The 23,055-nt window shown below is 38.6% G+C and overlaps 1 protein-coding gene across 7 annotated transcripts; it reads left to right on the top strand.

The window, feature by feature from the left end:
- Positions 1 to 91: 91 nt before the first annotated feature.
- Positions 92 to 19,324, top strand: ZNF540 (zinc finger protein 540). 7 transcript variants are annotated; one of them, XM_009194330.4, is made up of 6 exons: positions 92 to 352; positions 3,610 to 3,690; positions 4,596 to 4,670; positions 4,847 to 4,973; positions 6,228 to 6,326; positions 16,733 to 19,324. In XM_009194330.4, the coding sequence occupies exons 4-6, from the start codon at positions 4,940 to 4,942 to the stop codon at positions 18,481 to 18,483; spliced, it is 1,884 nt and encodes a 627-aa protein (XP_009192594.2). In that variant the 5' UTR covers positions 92 to 352; positions 3,610 to 3,690; positions 4,596 to 4,670; positions 4,847 to 4,939; the 3' UTR covers positions 18,484 to 19,324. The 7 variants fall into 7 exon arrangements, with proteins under 7 accessions (XP_009192594.2, XP_003915494.2, XP_009192591.2 ...); XM_003915445.5 differs by lacking the exon at positions 4,596 to 4,670 and having other exon boundaries at positions 6,231 to 6,326; XM_009194327.4 differs by lacking the exon at positions 4,596 to 4,670.
- The last annotated feature ends 3,731 nt before the right edge of the window (positions 19,325 to 23,055 follow it).

Below are 23,055 nucleotides of genomic sequence, written 5' to 3'. Positions count from 1 at the left end.
GCCGGCGCAGACAGGCTCCGTGCGTCAAGACGTAATAGCGTAGGTGTACGACGGGGCGCAGCGACGCAGGGGCCTTCGGGAAACGTAGTCTACAACTGGAAACCGGCCGGGTCGTCTCTGCGCAGGCCCAGCGGCTAAGATCAGGTCCAGCGCTCCAGAACAGAGCGATCCCTGAGGCTCCCTTGCTCAAACTGTGGGACTTACCCTACTATGGTCTGAGCCTACCCTATTCCATTATACTCAAGTAACGCCCCAGAAATTCCAGAGAATCTCACACAAAGAGGTTGAATCTTGCCGTGGTGCCTTCAGGTGAATGTCGTCCCGGTCTAGAAGAGCTGCAAAAGGCTGTCAGGTAAGGTCTGGATTTCTCTCTGACAGCTCTGGCCGTGACGCAGTGGCCACGATACCGATACCGGGTTGCTGCTCACCGGGGTTCGGAAGTGTGACGCATTCTTCACGGCCGTGTGTGTGTGTCTGTGTCTGTGCGCTCGCGTGTCCGTGTCCGAGTGTCCTCTGTGGGGGCAGAGTGGATAGTGGCCATGCCTGTGTGATGTGCGTCAGATTATGCTTGAGACTGTGGAGAGGCTATTATTGGCGCATTAGGATTGTGTGCGGAAGGGTCTTGGGAATGGTTTGATTATAGCTTTGAGGGTGATGTCTGTTTAATCAGATTCAGCCTGCGACTGAGTATATCCTGTAAGAAATTGATTTTTCTTTGCATGGTCATGAATTTAAAATACATTCCTATGAAATTATATAAATTTAGTGAATGACTCATTGAGAATTCACTTGTGGCAGTGGATGTGGGGGAAGAAGTGTGTGAGCATAATATTGTGAGAATGAGCACGATGTGTGCAGCGCTGTGTTATACAGATATCTCCTGGCTTCAGTTTTGTCACCTGTAAAGTGAGGGTATCAGTCGTGTAACACTTTGGAACAATGCTTTTTCACAGAAATTTCTGCAAAACTGGGTTCCATTTTGTATATCTGTGCTCTCCAATACAGTAGCCACTAGCTACATATGGCTACTGAGAACCTGAAATATGGCTGGTTTGACTGAAGAACGAATTTGTAAAATTGTGTTCAATTTTAATAAATCTAAATGTAAACAGCTATATATGGCTAGCAGTCTTCCTATTGAACAGTACAACCTGGAGCATTAATTTGCCTTCAGGATTTGAAGGGGGTAAAAACTTAATTCATCTAGCAAATATTTGGAAATGAAATTCTTAAAATTTCTTTAAATTATTTTTTCAATTTGAGATGATTGCAGATTCATATGAGGTTGTAAGAAATAATAGAGACATTGTGTGTTATCTTCAACCTAGTCTTCTCCAATGATAACATCTTGCAGGACTGTAGTATAATATGACAACCAGGATGTTGACATTGATAGTCAAGACAGATCATTTCCATCACCGCAAGGATCTGTTGTGTTGCCCTTTTATAGACAAATGTACTTTCTTCCCTCTTGTTTGAAGATATTCGTGTCAACATTAATGATAATGTAGGCATACCTCATTTTATTGTGCGTCATTTTATTGCACTTTGCAGATACTGTATTTGTTTGTTTTAAAGAGACAGGGTCTCACTGTCTCACCCAGGCTGGAGTGCAGTGGTGCCGTTATAGCTCACTGCAGTCTCGAACTCCTGGGTTCAAGGGATCCTCCAGCTGGCCCACAAAGCCTGAAATATTTATTATGTGGTTCTTTGCAGGAAAAGTTTGCAGACTCCCAATCCATATTATTTCTGATGGCTACTTTATTTTCTATTATATGGATACCCTAGAATTTATTTAACCTGTTCTTTATTGAAGTCTAATTTATGTTTGTATCTAGCTTTTTCCATTTTAAAATTAGTCTATCTGCACCTGTCTGCATATATCCTAGTGAACATATATAATTATTTTCCTTAGACAGGGTCATAGGAGTGAGATTACTGAAACATCTGGCTCACATTATTAAATTCTGCTAATATAAATTTGTAATCTACCCTCTTTAAGGTGGCACCAGTATATAACATGGTGTGAGGGCATCTATTTTACTCCAGTTCAACATGTTATTATCAGTCTTTTCAATGTTCCTGTGTTGTAAATATAAAATGCTATTTGCCACTCTAACGTATATTATCTTAATGAGTAGCAGCATTTAATAGCTTTTAGTCATTAAACCCGAGTCATTATTCACGCTCAGGTTTTATTAGGCATAATAAGAAAATCTGGGTATCAGTAACAAGAGCACAGTTGAAAAAGAACTGGCTTTGTAGTTGGAGAATTGTGGATTCAGAACTCAGATGTCTTGTTTATTAACAGTGGATTTAGGTTTCTGTTTTTCTGATGTTGAAGTGGAGATAATAATGACACTGTAGAGATGTTCTAAGGATTAAATATCTATATATAAGGTATGCATCACATAAAAGTTGATTTTTTTAATTGCTTCCAGGGCCATAAACTAACTTCTCCCTCTGAGTACTGAGGGAGAAGGGAGGGTGAATGATGTCCTGCAGGGACCCTGAGGACTCTTCTGATTGAAGGAAATGGGTAGTGGTGAGCGCTGAGGATTGTGGGAGTTCTAGTTCAGGCTAGGAAAAGGGATCCCAGTGTGCAAGTATAATTTTGCAATGATAAAGGCCATCATGGATTGTCTATGCCAGGAATCAGCAACCATTTTTTTTTTTTTAGACGGAGTCTCGCTCTTGTTGCGCAGGCTGGAGTATAATGGGACGATCTCAGCTCACCGCAGCCTCCACCTCCCAGATTCAAGCAATTCTCCTGCCTCAGCCTCCTGAGTAGCTGGGATTACAGGTGTGTACCACCACACCCAGCTAATTTTGTATTTTTAGTAGAGACAGGGTTTCTCCATGTTGGTCAGGCTGGTCTTGAACTCCCGACCTCAGGTGATCCGCCCGCCTCAGCCTCCCAAAGTGCTGGGATTATAGATGTGAGCCACCATGCCCGGCCAGCAAATGGTTTTTATAGAGGGTCAAATAGGAAGTATTTTAGGCCGTGTGGCCCATACAGTCTCCATTGCAACTACTCAACTTGGCTACTGTAGCTTTCTGAAAGTAGCCATAGTCAGAAGTAAACAAATGAGCATAGCTGTGTTCTATTCCAACTTTATTTACAAAAACGTGTGGGCGGGCCAGATCTGGCCCATGGGCCACAGGCTGCAAACTCCTAGTCTGTTCTATCTTTTGTCTTTAAGTCTGAGGAAGCCAGGAAGCTCCTAAGGCCATGAAGGCAGTCTACTTTGGACAATGTGGTCTGTCCCCTTTAGATGGTGAGAATCGAGGGAAGAGAATCTACTCTGGGCAGTTCTGAACATCCCAGCCTTGGGTCTAGATCAGTATCCTCATAGTGGGGATTGGCCCAGAACTCTCCTGCTGAAATATTTGTTGTGTGTTCTAACGCAGGAGAACCTCTGCACTGTGTCCATCCTCGTAAGCCAGGTTCCCTTGGTGTGGTAAGAGTGTGTTGGAGGGAGGTGAGGGAAGTGTAGGGGAGGTGTTTAGAAGCAACAATGGAAAATAAAAGATTATTAATTTATATCATGTTGTTACCTCTGAGGCAAACCTAGTCTCATTGCCTCATTTTTTTCTTCTCTAATTCAGGCTTCTCCGAACTTTGCTTCCCCAGCAGAATAATCCTGTGGAAGACTGAGCAGTTCTTGTGAGTCTAAAACCATGGCCCATGTAAGTTACAGTTTCTCTTTCTTTCTTTAGATTCTTTTGTTTTTCAAGATCATGTGAACATTTTCGCTCTTTATGCTGACACTTCCTAACACAATTTTTTCTTAATCCCCACATTCCCAAGCTCCTCCCTTATGCCCCCTCTCTTTTCTAACCAGTATCCATGTGCACATTGACCAGATCATTCAGGGTACTCAGTCTGTCTAGAGCAGGGATGGACAGACATGAAGTTCCTAGATGGAGGTACTTTACCATCCTTTGTCGGATCTGAGGTGTAATGAAACCATGAATGGACTCATTTGACTACACATAGGAAAGCACTGCAGTTTTCCACAGATCCTGTGTCTGTAGATAAAACGCAGTTTAATATTGATTGGCCTCAGTTTCAGTATGTGGTTGGGGCCTGCTTATAGAGAGGTCACGGGATCTTTCCTGAGAATCTCTGAGGTGAAAACCCATAGTAAGATGCATTTTGTGGTTAAACGAAATGTGCTAGTCTTGACATCAGGATGATTCTGGTTCATTACGTCGGTATTCTTAATCTCAAGAACAAAGAAGGTGTGTAGTACTTATAAGAAAATCATCCAGATACATAAATATTAGATAATTGTATTCTCCCAGATTTGCAGTGAGGTACTATGGCCTTGAACTTCTGAGTTCACCACTGTACTCCATCCTGGGCAATAGAGCGAGATCCCCATATCGACTGATCAATTGATTGATCGATAGATAAACTTAAAGGAAAAAGAAGATATAGGATTCTTTTTTCTTTAAGTTATTTATTAAGTGGTTTTCTTAAAGGATTTATTATTAAGTAATAATTTATTGAGAATTTTTGAGGTAGAAATATAGTTTATTTGCTTGTATCCACTGTTTAATTGAATTGGGAAACATTTATTTGTTCCCAGGAATGTTTTGAGTAAAGAACCCCGTAATATACAGGAAATTTTGCATACATTGGCTGGATTCTTCAAGAAAATGAGGTGACTCTGCTTTAGAACACCTGGTTCCTTTCTTCTCTCTTTATCATAAGCTTCCAGCCCCAGCCTAGAGTTTAGTATGGTACCCCTTGCTGCAATGAAACCTTTTATCTCCTTTGCTTCTTTTTAAAATACTTGTTGTGTAATTTCACCAGTAATATGTTGGTTTATGGTTTCAGGCATTGGTGACGTTCAGGGATGTGGCTATAGACTTCTCTCAGAAGGAATGGGAGTGCCTGGACACTACTCAGAGGAAATTGTACAGAGATGTGATGTTGGAGAATTATAGTAACTTGGTCTCACTGGGTAAGGTCACCTATGTCAAATAATGTAGACTCCGTTTTCTGAAATAGTAGCTTTCTCTTCCACAAATTTAGGAGTAATTATTAAGAAACTAGCTGAATTTCTTCTCTCTTCCTCAAGGACTGGACTGAACTTTGATGGTTTGTGAATGGCACTTGCACTAAATGCTTTCATTTTCACCATACCTCACTGAGCCTCATGAAATGTTCCTTAATCCATTCCTGTAGTTGCTTCTCCCTTAATAGTTAAGAGACTGGATTTGAATTTTGGGGCATTTACTCCAAAGCCAATGTCAATGAAATCAGGTTTCACATTGCATTTGAGTTCAGAATTCCTATGGATGCTCTGTTATTTAGTAACATGCCTGCAAGGATAACAGCCCCACCCAGGGTCTACAATTTACATGCCATGGTTCAGACCAATAAAATTGACTTAAAATTAAAGTAAATGCATTCTACTTCCTAAAACAAACATTTTCTCTTACTTATTTGTGATTGAAAGTTTTACCTATTGGACATTATGCTCAGTACCTGGGTGGTGGGATCAAACGTACCTCAAACCTCCGCATCACACAATATCCCCAGGTAACAAACCTGCACATTTGGCCCTGTATCTAAAATAAAAGTTGAAATTAGTTAGAGTAAAATAAAATTTATTAACTTTGCATCTAACTTGAAATGAATATCTTAGCAAGAACCTAGAAATATCTTAGGAAGCTTCTTGTTTTGCTCTAAGTAAATTAACAACAACAAAAATAATAATAGCTAATAGAGTGCTTACTGTATACCAGGCACCATTCTAAGTATTAGCTATGAGATACAAAAGAAAAAAAGAAAAGAAAAGGTACTACTTTTATTTTCATTTTACAGATGAAAAAACTGAGGCCCAAATAATTTAACCAGTTTGTTTACAATCATTAGTCAATAGGTAGCAGAGTAGAATTTGGACCCACGTAGTCTGGCTTCAGAGTCTGTGCCCTCAATAACTACTGCCTCTCAATAGACCCAGTCTGTATGAGTTTTAATTCTAAAATGAATTAAAATTCTCCTGGATGAATTTTAATTCCCCTGCCCATCAAGTTTCTTTATTCTCTGGGATCCTGAGGTTACACTAAGTTGAATATTCTTCAATCCTGTCAGTTTTTTCTGAAGTCTTTATCGAAATCACGTTGATCCATATGAATTTAACCAAGTCTCAAAATGTTTCTGAACGTGCAATGTTTTACTTCTATATATTCTTGTATTTCTTTCTTGGAAGCAGGATATTCTGGCTCAAAGCCAGATGTGATTACCTTATTGGAGCAAGGGAAAGAGCCCTGCGTGGCGGTGAGGGATGTGACAGGAAGACAGTACCCAGGTGAGTTGAGAATTCATCAGGCAGATGGAAGCCCTCATTGCCAGTTGTGGCCAGCTGGTGAGGGAGCATACATAGGCTTTGCATGCTGTGCAGGTAGTTCCTCTCAGAGGCCTCAGGCCTTTGGAGAAAAGGCCTAAGACAGTGAAGAAAACAGATCATCTTAGCATGAACTATCAAAAGAACCTCATCTTGGCTCCTACTTACCACCTGTCTTTGTTTTTGTTTCCACCCATATTACTCTCCATTTCAGTAAAGAGAATGCGCTTTCCCAGTGCAATCAGTTGCTTCCTATCTTTTCTCCATTGATATGTGTGCTTGTTTCTAATGTCTAAAAGTTCAGTCTTTCACATATTCAGCATATATCAGTACCTTGGTGAATAAGGCCAAAACCTCCTTATACTAATGGAATTAACATTGTAGTAGGGGAGATACATAGTAAACTGTAAACAAATGAATATATAACATTAAATAATGATGCATGCTATGAAAGGAACCTGTGAAGGGTAAGGAGATAGAGTTTGGGCAGGTTTAATTTGGGTTTGTTGCCCAGGGAAGGCTCTTCGAAGAGTGAATATATGTGCAGAGATGTGCAGTAGGCTATGTGAGTATCTGGAAGAAAATAATTCCAAGCACAGTGGAGAAGTGAGTTTTGTGTGTTTGAAGAACTTGAAGAAGCTCAGAGCAGATTCAGAGTGGGGAAAAGTAACTAAATATGAATTTAGAGCTGAGCAGGGGCCAGGTCTGGTTCTGTTTATCATAGTAAGAAATTTGGATTTTTCTTTTCCAAGAGTGATTGAAAGCCATAATCAAAAATATGTTTTTAAATGATCGCTGTAGATGCTCTGTGAAGAATATACTAAACAGGGGCAAGATTGGAAGTAGAAAGATCAGTTATCAGGCTATTTCAGAAGTCTAGATTAGCAGTGATAGTAGCTTGGATTGGGATGGTAGTGGTGAGGGGTGGTAAGAAGATGGTGTATTCATCTTATAATTTGAAAGTAGAGCTAACAGACATGCCATGGGGTATGAGTGAACAAGAAATCATAGGTGAACCAGCAGCTAAGTGTATATAATTTGCTGAGATGGACATATGGGAAAGATAGCTTGGAAGATGGAAATAGAGTCCTGATTTAGGTATATATATATAAAATGCCTACTTGTCATCAAAATTGAGATGTTGAGCAGTCAGAGAGATGGTAGGACAAGTTGTATTAACTTGGGTGTCCAGCCAATGAACTGACTGAATGAGATAACTTAGGGCTGATCTGACCTACTACCTATTTTTGTAAATAAAGTTTTACTGAAAAGTAGCAACACTTAATTATTTAATGTATTGTCTATGGCAGAGTTGAGTAGTTGAGACAGAAGTCATATGGCTCACAATGCATAAGATATCGACTGTCTGGTCCTTTACAGAAGGTTTGCTGATTCCCTGCCTTTAGCGAATGAGTTTCATAGAATGAAGGGAGACAGATGAGAAAAAGACTGAGGCCTGGGGCACTGTATTTAGAGAAGGAAGAGGAGGCAGCAAGCAGACTGAGAACAAGTAGGCCTGGAGAGTGGTACCAAAAAAGTCAAATGAAGAAAATGTTTCAAGTGGAAGGGAGTAGTTATCTGTGAGGTCCACTGAACTGTAAATTGCCTATAGGATATGGCAGGAAAGAAGCTGGTGGTGACCTTGGACAAGGTTTCCGTGGAGTCGGAGGTGAAAAAGCCTGCCAGATGTGACTGAAATAAAATGGGAGGTGAGGTAGTGATGACAGTGAGATAGAAAATTTTTCTAATGGGAATTCTGTTAGGAGGGAACTAGATAAGGGGTTAATAGCTAGAAGAGGATATGGGATGTAAGGAGTCTTTTCTTTTTTTTTTTTTGAGATGGAATTTTGCTCTTGTCACCCAGGCTGCAGTGCAGTGGCGCTATCTCGGCTCACTGCAACCTGCATCTCCCGGGTTCAAGCAATTCCCCTGCCTCAGCCTCCCGAGTAGCTGGTATTACAGGCGCCTGCCACCACACCTGGCTAATTTTTGTATTTTTAGTAGAAATAGGGTCTCATCATGTTGGCTAGGCTGGTCTTGAACTCCTGACCTCAGGTGATCTGCCCATCTTGGCCTCCCAAAGTGCTGGGATTACAGGCGTGAGCCACCGTGCCTGGCCAGGAGTCTATTTCAAGATGTGAGATTTTTAAGATGAAAATGACTCTACAGAAAGGGGAAAAATTGTAGTAGTGGGAAGGATAATTATGGAAATTGGAGGACAACGAGGTAGGATCCAGTGCACAAGAAAAATTTAGAGAACTATAGAAACGACAGTGGATATAGGTGGGTTGATGTGGTATTATGTATTTCTTTTCAATGCTTCATTTTTATTAGAGGAATAAGGGAGATCATCAGCTAAGAATTGGCAGGAGGGAAGGGAGAGTTATGTTTGAAGTGAAAGATGTAAATATATTTTGAACACTGGTGTTCAGTTTACCTGCATCTCACTAGCTTGTTCACTTTTTATTTTCTATTAATCAGGAGTTAATAATAATAACAGTTAACATTTATTATTTACTGTATACCAGATTTAGTCATTTCACAATGTATATATCCTTCAAAATATGTTGTACAGAGTAAATACATACAATTTTATCTATCAATGTAAAAAATAATGTATTTTTTAAAATATGAAGAAAAGGCTATTAAGTTCTATACAGTATATTGATTCTTCTATATCAAGCCAAATTCTGATTTGTATTTTCTTTGCAGTTTTTTTTAGTTGAAATTCTTGGGTTGTATATAATCAGATCATTTGCAAATCATGATATTTTTCATTCTTCCTTAAAAATGTTTACCTCTAAAATTCTTAATTCTGCTTAGTTGTTTTGCTTATCATGATTTTATATAAAGGATAAGATAACTTTTCTTTTTGCTCTTTTCTTGAGTAGCTAAACTAACTTTAAAATTATCTGTTCTATAAAACTTTTATAGACGTCTATGAAATTGCAAGGATAGGTGTTTCACAATGGAATTTCATTTGCTTAGGCTTTTTTATTTCTTCTGTGGTCAATACAGGAAATTAATAGTTTCCTTAAAATTTTTTATTCTGGAATATACAGGTTATTTTGTTTAGAGCATTACATAGAGCTTTGGAAAATAGCCTTACTATTTTTTTTCAAATCAGCTTTATTGAGATATGATTTATATACAATAAAATTCATTAATTGTATCTGTTTAATTTAGTTATTTTGGACAAACGCATGAATCTTGTAAAATCATCACCACTTCAGTCAAGATCTAGAATATGTCCACCGTGTCAACACTTTCTATTATGTTTCTTTACAGTCAGTACTCTTCCCCTATTTTCAGCACAGTCTGTGACAGGCAACTAAGTTGCCTTCTTTCCCTAATTGTGCCTTTTCTACAATTTCATATCAAATAAATCAGAGTATGCAGTATTTTGTGTCATATTTCTTCCACTTGTGATATTTATGAGATTCATCCAAGTAGTTAGAAGTCTCAGTAGTTAATTCCTGTTTCTTGCTGAATAGTATTTCATATCTACTTGTTAACAATTTATGAACATCTAAATTGTTTCTAGTCTTTCACGAGTATGAATAAAGCTATTGTGAGTGCTTGTTTACAAGTCTTTGTTTGAATGTATGCTTTGTTACCTTGGGTTAAACACCTGAGGGTGGGATTCATGGATTATATAAGTGTATATAAGAAACTGGGCCGGGCACAATGGCTCATGCCTGTAATCCCAGCACTTTTTTGGGAGGCTAAGGCAGGCAGATCGCTTGAGCCCAGGAGTTCAAGACCTGCCTGGGCAACATGGCAAACCTGTCTCTACTAAAAATACAAAAATTAGCTAGGATGGTGGTACACACCTGTAAAAACTTTATCTAAAAAAAAAACTGGGTTGGGTGTGGTGGCTCACGCCTATAATCCCAGCACTTTGGGAGGCCAAAGCGGGTGGATCACGAGGTCAGGAGTTCGAGACCAGCCTGGCCAACATGGTGAAACCCCGTCTCTACTAAAAATACAAAAATTAGCTGGGCGTGGTGGCGCATGCCTGTAATCCCAGCTACCCAGGAGGCTGAGGTAGGAGAATCGCTTGAAACTGGAAGGCAGAGGTTGCAGTGAGCCAAGATCGTGCCACTGCACTCCAGCCTGGGCAACAAGAGCGAAACTCTGTCTCAAAAAAAAAAAAAGAAAGAAAGAAACTGTCCAACGTGGCTATATTTTTTGGCATTCCCAGTAGATGTCCAATAGCTCCACATTCTTGCCAGCCTGTGGTATTGTCAGTCATTTTAATCTTAGTCATTTTAGTGGATATGTAGGTGTATCTCATTGTGATTTTAATTTGCATTTAACTAATGACTAATGTTGAATATATTTTCGTTTATTTGCCATTCCCTTATTTCCTTTAGTAAAAAGTGTCTGTTTAGAATTTTTATCCATTAAATTTTTTAGCAATTTTATTGAGGTATAATTTACATAACATAAAATGTACTCACTGTAAGTGCACACTTGGTGACTTTTAGTCAATTTATAGTTAGGCAGCCATCATGGCAATCCAGTTTTAGAATATTTCCATCACCCCCAAATGTTTCCTTATGCCCCTTTGCAGTTAATCCCTTCTTCCACCTCCAGCTTTAGGCATCTACTGACCTACCTTCCATTTTTGTCCATTTTCCTTTTCTGAACATTTCATATAAATGGGATCATGCAATGTACAGTCTTTTGAATCTGGCTTCTTTAACTTAGCATAATGTTCTGGAGGTCCATTTATGAAGCAGCATGTATTAGTAATATATTCTTTTTTATTGCCAAATATGTTCTTTTGTAGGGATATACCATATTTTACTTATCTATTTACCAGTGATGGACTTTTGGATTGTTTATAGTTTGGGACTGTTGTCAATAATGCTACTATAAACGTGGGCATACATATCATTGTGTGGACATATGTCTTAATTCATCTTAGTTGGATTCATAGGCATGGAACTGCTGGGTTATATGACGAATATAACTTTCACTTTATAAGAAACTGCCAAAATGTGTTCTAAACTACCTATATCGCTGTACCTTCCCAATAACAAGGCATGAGGGTTTCAGTTTCTCTGTCTTCTCACCAACACGTGCTATTACCTGTCTTTTTGAGAACAGCCATTCCAGTGTGTGTGTAGTGGTATCTAATTGTGGTTGACTTTGAGCAATTGCTTATTAGCTACTGGCATAGCTTCTTTGGTGGAAAGGCTGTTCAGTGTTTTGCCCATTCTTAATATTAGGTTGTTTGTGTTATTATTGAGTTGCAAGAGTTGTAAAAATATATTCTGAATAGAAGCATTTTATTTACATATATGATCTGCAAATATTTTCTCCTAGATTGCGATGGCATGTCTTTTCATTTTCTTTTTCTTTTTTTTTTTTTTTTTGAGACAGAGTCTCACTCTGTCGCCCAGGCTGGAGTGCAGTGGCCAGATCTCAGCTCACTGCAAGCTCCGCCTCCCGGGTTCACGCCATTCTCCTGCCTCAGCCTCCCGAGTAGCTGGGACTACAGGCGCCCGCCACCTCGCCCGGCTAGTTTTTTGTATTTTTTTTTTTTAGTAGAGACGGGGTTTCACCGTGTTAGCCAGGATGGTCTCGATCTCCTGACCTCGTGATCCACCCGTCTCGGCCTCCCAAAGTGCTGGGATTACAGGCTTGAGCCACCGCGCCCGGCCGTCTTTTCATTTTCTTAATCTTATCTTTTGCAGTACAAACATTTTTCATTTTGATGAAGCCAAATGTATCTTTTTTTTCTTTTATGAATTGTGCTTTTGTATCTAAGAACTCTTTTTCTCCTACAAGGACACAAAAATTCCCATTGATATTATCCATTTTGTTTATCTTCTTGATTTGTAAGAGTTCTTTATATATCTTATAATCGACCTCTTTATCAGATATATATTTTGCAATATTTTATTAGTTTAGCTACTAGATATATATTTTGCAATATTTTACTAGTTTCTGGAGTAACTTTCTATCAATTAACAAACTTTATTTTTAAAATCAGTTTTAGGTTTACAGGAAAATTTCGCAGAAAGTACAGAGTTCCTATATATTTTCTGTCCTCAAACATACACACCCTCCCCAACTACCAACATTCCATATTACAGTGGTACATTTGTTACAGTTGATAAACCTACATTGACACATCATTATCACCCAAAGTCCACAGTCTGCATTCAGGTTCACTCTTGGTGTTGTAAATTCTGTTAACTTTGAAAAATATATAATGACATGTATCCACAACTGTAGTATCATACAGAGTAGTTTCACTGCTCTAAAATTTCTCTGTGTTTGGCCTAGTCATCCCTCATTCCACCCTAACCCTTAGAAACCACTGAGCATTTTACGGTCTCCATAGTTTTGCCTTTTTCAGACTGTCATGTAGTTGGAATCATATAGTATGTAGCCTTCTAAGATTGGTGTCTTTCACTTAGTAATGTGCGTTTAAGTTTCCTCAACATCTTTTTGTGATGGCTTATTCTTTTAGCACTGAATAATAGTCCATTCTCTGGATGTACCACAGCTTATCCATTCACCTACTAAAGGACATCTTGGTTGTTTTTTAAGTATTGGAAGTTTTGAATAAAGCTGCTATATGCATTTGTGTGCAGGTTTTTGTATGAACATAAGCTTTCATTTTATTTGGGTAAACACCAAGGACTATGATTGCTGAGTAGTATGATAAGACTATGTTTAGTTTTGTAGGAAACTGCCAAAATGTTCTCCAAAGTGGTTATAATATTTTTGCATTCCCCCAGCAATGAATGAGAGTTCCTGTTGCTCCACATCCTTGTCAGCATTTGGTCTTGCCAGTGTTTTATTAGAGTTTGGCCATTCTAACAGGTGTGAAGTGGTATCTCGTTGTTTCAATTTGCAGTTCTCTGAGATTCTGGTTTGGTGATCTCTGGTTTGGTGTCTGACATTAATTTGGAGAAATTCTCATTCATTGTTGCTTCATATACTGCTTCTTTTCCTATATTGCTTCTTTTCCTTTCTCTCTTTTTCCTCCTTCTGGTATTTTCATCATGTGCATTTACACCTTTTATACTTAACCCCAGCGTTCTTGGATATCTGTTCTGTTTCTTTCAGTATTTTTTTCTCTTTCTTTTCAGTATTGGAAGTTTCTCTTGTCACATCCTCAAGTGCAGAGACTCCTCAGCTGTGTCCAATTTACTGATGAGCACATCAAAGGCATTCTTCATTTCTATTACAGTATTTTTGATCTTTAGCATTTCTTTTTGATTCTTTCTTAGAATATTCATCTTTCTGTTTTCATTATCCATCTGGATGTTGTCTATTTTTTCTATTAAAGCCCTTAACACATTTCTTATAGTCTTTTAAAATTCCTGGTCTGGTAATTCCAGCATTCCTGCCATATCTGACTCTAATTCTGATGCTTGTTTAGTCTCATCAAACTGTTTCTTGCCTTTTAGTTTTCCTTCTAATTTTTTGTTGGAAGGTAAACATGATGTACTGGGTAAAGGGAAATATAGTAAATAGGCCTTTAGGAATGTAGTGATAAGGTGTAACGGGAGAGGAGTATTCCCTAGTCCCAGAATTAGGTCTCAGTCTTTTGGTGCACCTGTGCCACTTGACGGAACTTAACCAGTGCTTCCAGTTTTTTCCCCATCGCTAGGTGTGACAGGATGGCTTAGAGGGCTGAGCTGGGTATTTTCTTTCCTCTATGTCATTAGGCTCTAATAAAACCCCAGCAGGTTATGATCTATCTACTTGAAGAGAAAATACTCCTAACCTGAGGTGATCCACCCACCTTGACCTCCCAAAGTGCTGGGATTACAAGCGTGAGCCACCGCACCTGGCCAGTATTCAGATTTTTTAGGCTCTTGTCTTATTTAGATTGCCATCCTCCAGCTTTCATTTAACTTATCTGTGTTAATAAGATTCCTTGACACTTCTAGTCTCCCAGCCATCACCTCACACTATTCAGTTAGTGTTCTCCCTAAAATTGTTGAGTTTCTTTGTTCATTTTTTCCAGAAACCATTCAACATGGCACATACCTGTTACAATATCTAAAAAAATCATTTAAATACTTCTCTATCAAGTATAGGAATGGTTGGTTTTAGATGTAAGGGAACAGAAGAGATATCCTCTGAGAAAGGTTATAAAGAAAGTACAGTGGGCCGGGCGTGGTGGCTAACGCCTGTAATCCCAGCACTTTGGGAGGCCGAGGTGGGCGGATCACAAGGTCAGGGCTTCGAGACCAGCCTGGCCAATATAGTGAAACCCTGTCTCTACTAAAAATACCAAAAAATTAGCCAGGCGTGGTGGTGGGTACCTGTAATCCCAGCTACTTGGGAGGCTGAGGCAGAGAATCACTTGAACCTGGGAGGCAGAGGTTGCAGTGAGCCAAGATGGTGCCACTGCACTCCAGCCCAGGTGAAAGTGCAAGACTCTGTCTCAGGGAAAAAAAAAAAAAAAGGTAGAGTGGCCAGGCGCGGTAGCTCATGCCTGGAATCCCAGCTCTTTGGGAGGCTGAGGCAGGTGGATCACCTGGGGTCAGGAGTTCGAAACCAGCCTGGCCAACATAGTGAAACCCCATCTCTACTAAAAATACAAAAATTAGCTGAGTTTGGCAGCATGCACCTGTAATCCCAGCTACTCAGGAGGCTGAGGTAGGAGAATCGCTTGAACCTGGGAGGCAGAGGTTGCAGTGAGCCAAGATCATGCCATTGCACTCCATCCTGGGCAACAGAGTGAGACTCCATCTCAAAAAAAAAAAAAAAAAAGAAAAGAAAAAAAGAGTAGAGTGAGCATCCAGTAGGTGACTGAATAATAGTAAAACTCAGCTGTGTAAATACACATCTCTTTGCACAGGAGGCAGTGAACAACAGGGTTGGAAACATCTCTGTTTAATTGGATAGCCATTTAAAGGATGAGTAGGCAAAACAAGGCCTTTTACATTTTATACATTTGGTTGAACTACCTTGGATTTACTTTTGTTCGGATCTGTAAAGGAAGTAAGCTAGGAAAGAGTGCATTTAATCACTGTAATAAAGTGAGAGAGATTAGAGCTAGTTTGTAATTGTTAACAAAAATATAAAAATTAAGTGATTGTCCTGATATTCAGCTGTCCTATATGTGACTTATCTGTCATTCATCATAATTTCCTTTAAGACAATGATTTATTGTACAGTCAATTGTTTAATGCCTGCTATATGCTAGTGGGTAGTTATTCACTGTTGAATGAAATAAGAATTACATCTTCATTTGGGAAGATTTAGAAATCAGAAAATCAACAAAAGAGCAAAAAGCAAAATCAGTGGATATGCATTTGAAAATTGTGAAATGAAGAAATGAAACATGATGCTGGAATTGAGAATAAAGGACACAGACTGCCTTACAGTCAGTTGGGCAAGCCTTTCTGTGTAAGAGACATTTAACCAACCATTAAGAATGAGAAGGAGTTGGCCTTTCACAGAGCCCAGCACAGATTATTTTTTGGAGATGAAAAATCCCATAGAAAACTATATGAAATGGGAAATGCTATGACACAATCGAGGAGCTGAATAGAAGCAAATGTCATAATAAGAGGGGGTAAGGAGGACAATGTCTTTGAAAGAGGGCTTTAGGTAACCAAAGACCGTATTATATTATATGGTAACATGTTTGGATTTTATTCTAAGAGTAAAGAAAAACTGTTAAAATTGTTAAGTGGAGATTCTCAAACTTTGATCTATATCAGAATCATCTAGTGGAGTTATTAAAAATCCAGAAACCAAATTACTCCTATAGATTTGGTTCCCTTGTGTGGTAAGTAAATAGCAGTATTTGTGATAAATTCCCAGATGATTCTCATCCACAATAAAATTTTAGAACCACTGATGTAAATAAACTATTTGCCATATCACCACAATCTTATATAATCTTTTTTTTTTTTTGAGATGGAGTTTAGCTCTTGTAGCCCAGGCTGGAGTGCAATGGCGCAATCTCAGCTTACTGCAACCTCCGCCTCCTGGGTTCAAGTAATTCTCCTGCCTCAGCCTCCCAAGTAGCTGGGATTACAGGCGCCTGCCACAACAATTGGATAATTTTGTATTTTTTTAGTGGAGATGGGGTTTCACCATGTTGGTCAGGCTAGTCTTGAACTCCTGACCTCAGATGATCCACCTGCCTCAGCCTTCCAAAGTGCTGGGATTACCGGCATGAGCCACCGCGCCCGGCTATAATCTCTCATTTTCGAAGCTCTTGTTGCCTAATTTCAAATTACATAACTTTAATGAAATATTCTTTAAGCCATTGACTTCCAGTAAGAACTGTTTTCACTTTGTTTCCTATTTTGAAAATGTAAACTTTATGTTATGCTGGCTACAGGAAAATAATTTTTGTTTGCTTTTATGTTTTCTTTCAGGTTTGTTATCCAGGCATAAGACCAAGAAATTACCTTCAGAAAAGGACATTCATGAAATCAGTTTATCCAAAGGGAGTATAATAGAAAAAAGTAAAACTCTTCGTCTGAAAGGATCCATTTTGAGAAATGAGTGGCAGAGCAAAAGTGAGTTTGAGGGTCAGCAGGGACTTGAAGAAAGATCTATCAGTCAAAAGAAAATCGTCTCTAAAAAAATGTCAACTGGTAGAAAACATCCCTCTTTTACTCTGAATCAGAGAATTCATAATAGTGAGAAAAGTTGTGACTCAAACTTGGTTCAACATGGGAAAACAGATTCTGATGTGAAACGTGATTGTAAAGAACGTGGGAGTACCTTGAATAATGTCTGCCAGCTTACTCTCCATCAGAAAATTCATACTGGTGAAAAATCCTGTAAATGTGAGAAATGTGGGAAAGTTTTTAGTCATAGCTATCAACTTACTCTGCATCAGAGATTTCACACTGGTGAGAAACCCTATGAATGTCCAGAATGTGGGAAGAACTTTCTTCTTTACTCACAACTTAATCGACATCAGAAAATTCACACTGGTAAAAAACCCTATATGTGTAAGAAATGTGATAAGGGCTTTTTTAGTAGATTAGAACTTACTCAACATAAAAGAATTCATACTGGTGAGAAATCTTATGAATGTAAAGAATGTGGAAAAGTTTTTCAACTTGTTTTCTACCTTAAAGAACACGAGAGAATTCATACAGGTAAGAAACCCTATGAATGTAAGGAGTGTGGGAAAGCTTTTAGTGTAGGTGGACAACTTACCCGTCATCAGAAAATTCATACTGGTGTAAAACCCTACGAGTGTAAGGAATGTGGAAAGACCTTTGGACTTAGTTTTTACCTTACTGAACACAGAAGAACTCATGCAGGTAAGAAACCTTATGAATGTAAGGAGTGTGGGAAATCATTTAATATGCGTGGACAGCTTAATCGGCATAAAACAATTCATACTGGTATAAAACCTTTTGAATGTAAGGTGTGTGAGAAGGCTTTTAGTTATAGTGGTGACCTCAGAGTACATTCTAGAATTCATACTGGAGAGAAACCGTATGAATGTAAGGAATGCGGGAAAGCCTTTATGCTTCGTTCAGTCCTTACTGAACATCAGAGACTTCATACTGGTGTGAAGCCCTATGAATGTAAGGAATGTGGGAAGACGTTTAGAGTGCGCTCTCAAATTAGTCTGCATAAGAAAATTCATACTGATGTGAAGCCCTACAAATGTGTACGATGTGGGAAGACCTTTAGATTTGGTTTCTACCTTACTGAACACCAGAGAATTCACACTGGTGAAAAGCCCTATAAATGTAAAGAATGTGGAAAGGCCTTTATTCGTAGAGGGAATCTTAAAGAACATCTGAAAATTCATTCTGGTTTAAAACCCTATGACTGTAAAGAATGTGGGAAGTCCTTTAGTCGGCGTGGGCAGTTCACTGAACATCAGAAAATTCATACGGGTGTAAAACCATACAAATGTAAAGAATGTGGGAAGGCCTTTAGTCGTAGTGTAGACCTTAGAATACATCAAAGAATTCATACTGGTGAGAAACCCTATGAGTGTAAACAATGTGGGAAGGCCTTTAGACTTAATTCACACCTTACTGAACATCAGAGAATTCACACTGGTGAGAAACCCTATGAGTGTAAGGTATGTAGAAAGGCCTTTAGACAATATTCACATCTTTATCAACATCAGAAAACTCATAATGTAATTTAATATAAGAAAGGGTTTCCATGTCATGCTCTATTTATAGAATATCAAAATATTTATGGCCAGAAAGTTCTGTCAATGTGTTGATCTTTTTTTAGACATATTAACTTAATAAATGTATGAGTTAAATATCTCTTAGTTCTCATTAAATTTAGGAAAATTCACACTAGAAAATAAAGCTGTTAATGTAACAGTTGTGGAAAAGTGTTCTAGCAACAGCATATACTTCTCATCATTGCCTTTCCACTACTCTACTATCTGTGTGATATTAGACAAAATATTTGCTTCTTGGTACCTCAGCTGTAAAATGAAACACACCTAAAAGTGTGGTTAATTGTTTCCAACATGTATAATACAGCAACAACTATCTGGCCCATACTGCTTTGGATTAATATTGGATATTACTGTTTTTATTATCATCAACATTATTGTTAGTGGATTTCTTAACAGGAAGACACAGTGGAGATGATAAATTTGGAAAAGTCACTCATCACATATATTTCATGAAGGACTTCTTTGATAAAATCTGTGTTATGAGCTGAATGTTTGTGTTCCCGTAACAATTCCTATGTTGAAACATGAATCCCAAGGTGATGGTATTTGAAGGTAGGGCCTTTAGGAGGAAATCAGGTCATGAGGGTGGAGCCTTCATGAATGGGATCGCTGCCTTTATTAGAGGAAGCCAAAGAGCCAGCTAGCTCTTTCAACCGCATGAGGATACAGCAGGAAGTCAGCAGTCTACAGTGCCAAAGAGGGAGGGCCTTTCCCAGAACCCAAGCATGCTGGCACCCTGACCTTGGACTTGCAGCCTCCAAAACTGTGAGAAATAAATTTCAGTTGTTTATAAGCCACTGAGTCTATGGTGTTTAGTTATGCAGCCCAGAATAATGAAGGCACTCCATTAGAATATAAAGAAAATGTAAAGATCTGAATTCAGACCTCATTGCTTAAGTTCTACCAGAAAATTAAAGATGAAGAGAAACCCTAAGGATGTAGTGAGTGGGAGAACCTTAGAATATAGCTGTTGAAGCATCAGAGAGAGGTGTGAGGGGATTTACCCACAATAATATAGAAATTAAATGGATGGAAAAAAGAAAGCTGTCTGGCCAGGCACCGTGGCTCACGCCTGTAATCCCAGCACTTTAGGAGGCTGAGGTGGGCAGATTACCTGAGGTCAGGAGTTCGAGACCAGCCTGGCCAACATACAGAAACCCCATCTCTACTAAAAATGCAAAAATTAGCCAGGCGTGGTGGCAGGCACCTGTAATCCCAGCTACTCAGGAGGCTGAGCTAAGAGAATCACTTGAATCCGGGAGGTGGAAGTTGCAGTGAGCTGAGATCGCGCCATTGCACTCCAGCCTGGGGGACAAGAGTGAGACTTTGTCTCAAAAAAAAAAAAAAAATCGAAAAAAGAAAGCTGTGTATTTAGAAATTTTTTCCTAATTTTATTATGAAAATGCCCTGAGACACAGAAACATAGAATGCATTCTATAATGAACACCCATTTTACCCTCCACCTAGATTTGAAAATGTATACTTTGCTTTGTTTTTATATAAAATAAAATTTTTTTGCTATACCATTTGAGAGTTACAAACATCATATCATTTTGCCCCTAAATCAGTTTGTATCTCCTAAAAGTAATGGTAATGCATATAACCAAAGTAGTCAAATCACACCCTAAAAATTAACAATTCCATGGAATCTTACAATATCCATTCCATGTTCAAATTTCCATAATTGTTCCAAGAATATATTTCATGGATATTTAACAAGGATTTACTCTCAGGATCACACATTGTAACATTTTGGTGGTTCTGTCACTTTGTTTTTTTTTTTTTTTGAGAGGGACTTTCGGACTCTTGCTCTGTCGCCAGGCTGGAATGCAGTGGCGTGATCTCGGCACACTGCAACCTCCACCTCCTGGGTTCAAGCAATTACCTTGCCTCAGCCTCCAAAGTAGCTGAGACTACAGGTGCACACCACCACATCCAGCTAATTTTTGTATTTTTAGTAGAGACGGGGTTTCACCATTTTGGCCAGGATGGTCTCGATCTCTTGACCTTATGATCCACCCACCTTGGCCTCCCAAAGTGCTGGGATTACTTGTGTGAGCCACTGTGCCCAGCCTGTTCTGTCACTTTAAACTAAACAGCCCCTCATCTTTATTTCATTTTATTGGCTTTTAGAAGAGTCCCTCACAGTTGTCTTAGAATATCCTGGATTCTGGGTTTGTCTATTTTATTTCTGCATAATGTTGTTCCTCTTTTTCCTCTGTCTCCAAACTGAAACTTAAATAGCAGCTTGATTTGCTTCTGGTCAAACATTTTTAGGAAGAACACTTCCTAGGTATGTAATACGTTCTGTACACACAGGAGGCATATAATGGCAGGTTGTTCTTTTATTAGTGATGCTACATTTGATCACTGGTTAAGGTAGTGACTGCCAGATCTCTCCATTGTAAAGGTATGTTATTTTCTTTGCAATTAGTAAGTAATTGGGTGATAATTTGCACCTCCTTTTGCAAATTTACAATCATCTACATGTATAATACAAGTCATGGATTAAACTGGAAATCAAAAGTTAAATATTGATTTAACAGAAAGCAATGATATTGAAATGCCTGCATATTGAAATCTGTAGGATGTGGCCAAGGCTCTACACAGTGGTAAATTAACATCCCTTAATGCATACAGAAAACGACGATTTGGGGATAGAACATTTTGTTCTCTGTATCCTCAACACTACTGTGATGCCTTTTGCATAGTAGGCACTTGATAAAACTCAAGAAAAAAATAAGTATTCAACTCAAGAAACAAAAAGAGGTACCAAATAAAGCAGATGCTAAAAGAAGGAACTAATTAATGCAATTAAAATTAGAAATTAAGTAATAAGAATAAGCAGATTATGGATTTATTCAATTTTTCCAAATCCAGTAAAAAAAAAAAAAAATGACACAGTTAAAAGCATCGTGAATTTAAAAAGGACATTACCAGAGATAATTGATGTCATCTTTTTAAATTATAAGAAAGTACTATCATTTCAATGTATATAAAATTCCAGAGCTAATGAAGTATTTTCTAGAAAATGTACTTCACCAAAATTCACACAACATAATCATGCTTGAGTGAACTAGTAAATAAATGGAAAACTTAAATTCAGCTTAAGCTATAGAACAAGCTAGAACAACAGTCTGCTAGCACAATCTGTTTTAGTTTGATAAAAAATTCAAGCATAAAATTCTTACCAGAATTTTCCCGGCTCATGATACATAGCTGACATAATCCAAACAATAAAACTAGAGAGAATAGTTACTAAAAACCAAAATTTAAATGTGTTCTAATTAAAGAGAAAAATGAAAATGCTAAATAAAATGTCAGCAAAATGATATAATTTTTCAGTAAATATATATGAAATGTGCAGACACTGGAATATTCTGGTTCTATACATATGCAGCTTAAATTATGGAAAAAGAGAATTGCTCCAGTCCTATTCTCGATTCATTATCTCATATATATATATATGTGGCTTTTATATATATATGTTAGCCTTACTATCACTGATACCTCCTGATTTCATCAATGCTAAAAAGCACCACCCAAATCTCATCTTGAATTATAATTCCCACGTGTTGGGGGAGGGACCCTGTGGGAGGTGATCGGATCATAGGGGTGGTTCCCCCATGCTGTTCTCATGATAGTGAGTAAGTTCTCAGGAGATCTGATGGTTTAAAAGTGTTTGGCAGTTCACCACCGCCCCCCCCGCAACTCCTACCACCACGTAAGACATGCCTTGCTTCCCCTTCACCTTCCGCTATGATTGTAAGTTTCCTGAGGCCTCCCCAGCAATGTAGAACTATGGGTCAATTAAACCTCTTTCCTTTATAATTATCCAGTCTCAAGTAGTTCTTTATAGCAGTATAAAAATGGACTAATACAATGTCTTGTGAAAACATTCATTGGCCAGGCGCAGTGGCTCACGCCTGTAATCCCAGCACTTTGGGAGGCTGAGGCGGGCAGATCACAAGGTCAGTAGATCGAGACCACACTGGCTAACGTGGTGAAACCCCGTCTCTACTAAAAATAAAAAAAAATCAGCCAGGTGTGGTGGCACATGCCTGTAGTCTCAGCTACTTCAGCAGGGCGAGACAGGAGAATCGCTTGAACCAGGGAGGTGGAGGTTGCAGTGAGCTGAGATCACGCCACTGCACTCCAGCTTGGGCGACAGCGCGAGACTCGCTCTCAAAAAAAAAAGAAAGAAAACGTGCATTGATATTTTTAGTAAGATAAGCCTTGTGCCAGCATCAAAGCATTTTATATTTGATGGGATATGGTATATGTATATATACACATGCATATGCACAAACCAGACACAAAGACTTATTTGAATTTAATGTTTACAAGAATTTCCTGAAAACAACTGTCAGGGAAAGGCATTTTAATAATGTTTTCATTTAATTTTTTTTTTTTTGAGATGGCGTTTCGCTCTTTCACCCAGGCTGGAGTGCATTGGTGCGATCTTGGCTCACTGCAACCTCTGCCTTCTGGTTTCAAGCGATTCTCCTGCCTCATCCTCCTGAG

The sequence above is a fragment of the Papio anubis genome, chromosome 20 (genome assembly GCF_008728515.1).
Source record: "Papio anubis isolate 15944 chromosome 20, Panubis1.0, whole genome shotgun sequence".
NCBI classification, from domain to species: domain Eukaryota; kingdom Metazoa; phylum Chordata; class Mammalia; order Primates; family Cercopithecidae; genus Papio; species Papio anubis.
The sequence above is the reverse complement of the archived record's forward strand: the minus strand, read 5'-3'. Positions and strand labels throughout refer to the sequence as shown.